Source organism: Arachis duranensis, chromosome 7, assembly GCF_000817695.3.
Source record: "Arachis duranensis cultivar V14167 chromosome 7, aradu.V14167.gnm2.J7QH, whole genome shotgun sequence".
NCBI classification, from domain to species: domain Eukaryota; kingdom Viridiplantae; phylum Streptophyta; class Magnoliopsida; order Fabales; family Fabaceae; genus Arachis; species Arachis duranensis.
Genome location: NC_029778.3, coordinates 22,891,574 through 22,892,750, shown reverse-complemented (window position 1 = coordinate 22,892,750; position 1,177 = coordinate 22,891,574). Strand labels below are relative to the sequence as shown.

Sequence of the window (1,177 nt, the reverse complement as noted above, 5' to 3'; positions counted from 1 at the left end):
ATTTTATTTTTTAGTAAAATATTTATTTGAACTTTTTTATTTATATACGCATGAAAAAATCATTTATTTCTAAAATACGTATAGATGAAAATTGTGTTTAAAATGCGCAGCTTCATTTTAAACTAAGCACCTACGAAATGAAATTATTCACCATTTCAATCATTTTGTAGGTGTCTAGCATAAAATGAAACTGCGCATTTTGAGCACATTTTGAAAATAAATAATTTTTTCATGCGTATATAAATAAAAAAGCCTACTTACTTGCACCAAAATTTAAAGGCTTATAATTTCACAATTTCTCTTCTTCTATAGGAGATTTTATAAGTCTAAAACACCAACATAAATTATAAAGAGGATGCACATTATCATGGTTTCGATTTTTGAAAATCTAAACTGGGCTATAGAGATTTTTGTGGTTTAAAAACAAGAGTGCAAAAATTTTTGTTCATATTGATTTTTCCCTGCTGATGATTGGTTTTTGTTGATCAAATTGCAGAGAAGTATAATGTTGACGAAACTTCACCAGAAATAATGAAGGTGGAAATGCCACCAATAAATGAGGTGGTGGTGTTACATGCTAATAATATGGACTTTCTAGCACCCAGCGACGGCCCTGCCCAGCCATTCGGGAGGGAATAATTAAAATTAAATAATTCTAGGGAGAAAATAATGTTATTTGAATAGAATAATCATTTATAATGTTTAATAGACCCTCATGTTATGCATGCATGAATTATATTTATGTTTTTCTAACAGTGAATGGTTTATGATTAGTTATTTTAGTTTTAAAACTATGCTCAATATTCCAAAGCTATAATAACTGGTAAAAAAACACAAATTATAAAACTGTCAATATTAATATGAATTCATCATTTGCTTGCTTGGAACGCTACAATATTTTGGACTTTGGTTCGAAAAATTTTTAAAAATATTTTTTTAAAAAATAATTTCTTTTAAACATTATAAAATTTATTTAAATATAACATTAAAAATCTTATTATTATACTTATAAATACCTTTCTGTATTATAAAGCTCTTTTTAAAAGATGAAAATATAGCTTCTACTTTGTTTCTAATTTTTCTTTTACATTTATTAAAATTTTTTTACAAATATATTAAAGAATTAAAAAAATCATTTTTAAGTTAATTAGTTTTTCCAATAAAATAATAAATCCCG

At 25.0% G+C, this 1,177-nt stretch overlaps 1 protein-coding gene across 1 annotated transcript in view; it reads left to right on the top strand.

Annotated features, from left to right (window-relative positions):
* LOC107458287 (basic leucine zipper 34-like) overlaps positions 1–655 on the top strand; it is a 16,578-nt gene extending 15,923 nt beyond the window's left edge. The window contains exon 6 of the mRNA XM_021126882.2: positions 497–655. Within this exon, the coding sequence (XP_020982541.1) occupies positions 497–639 (143 nt within the window). The 3' untranslated portion in view covers positions 640–655. The remainder of the gene's footprint in view (positions 1–496) is intronic.
* The last annotated feature ends 522 nt before the right edge of the window (positions 656–1,177 follow it).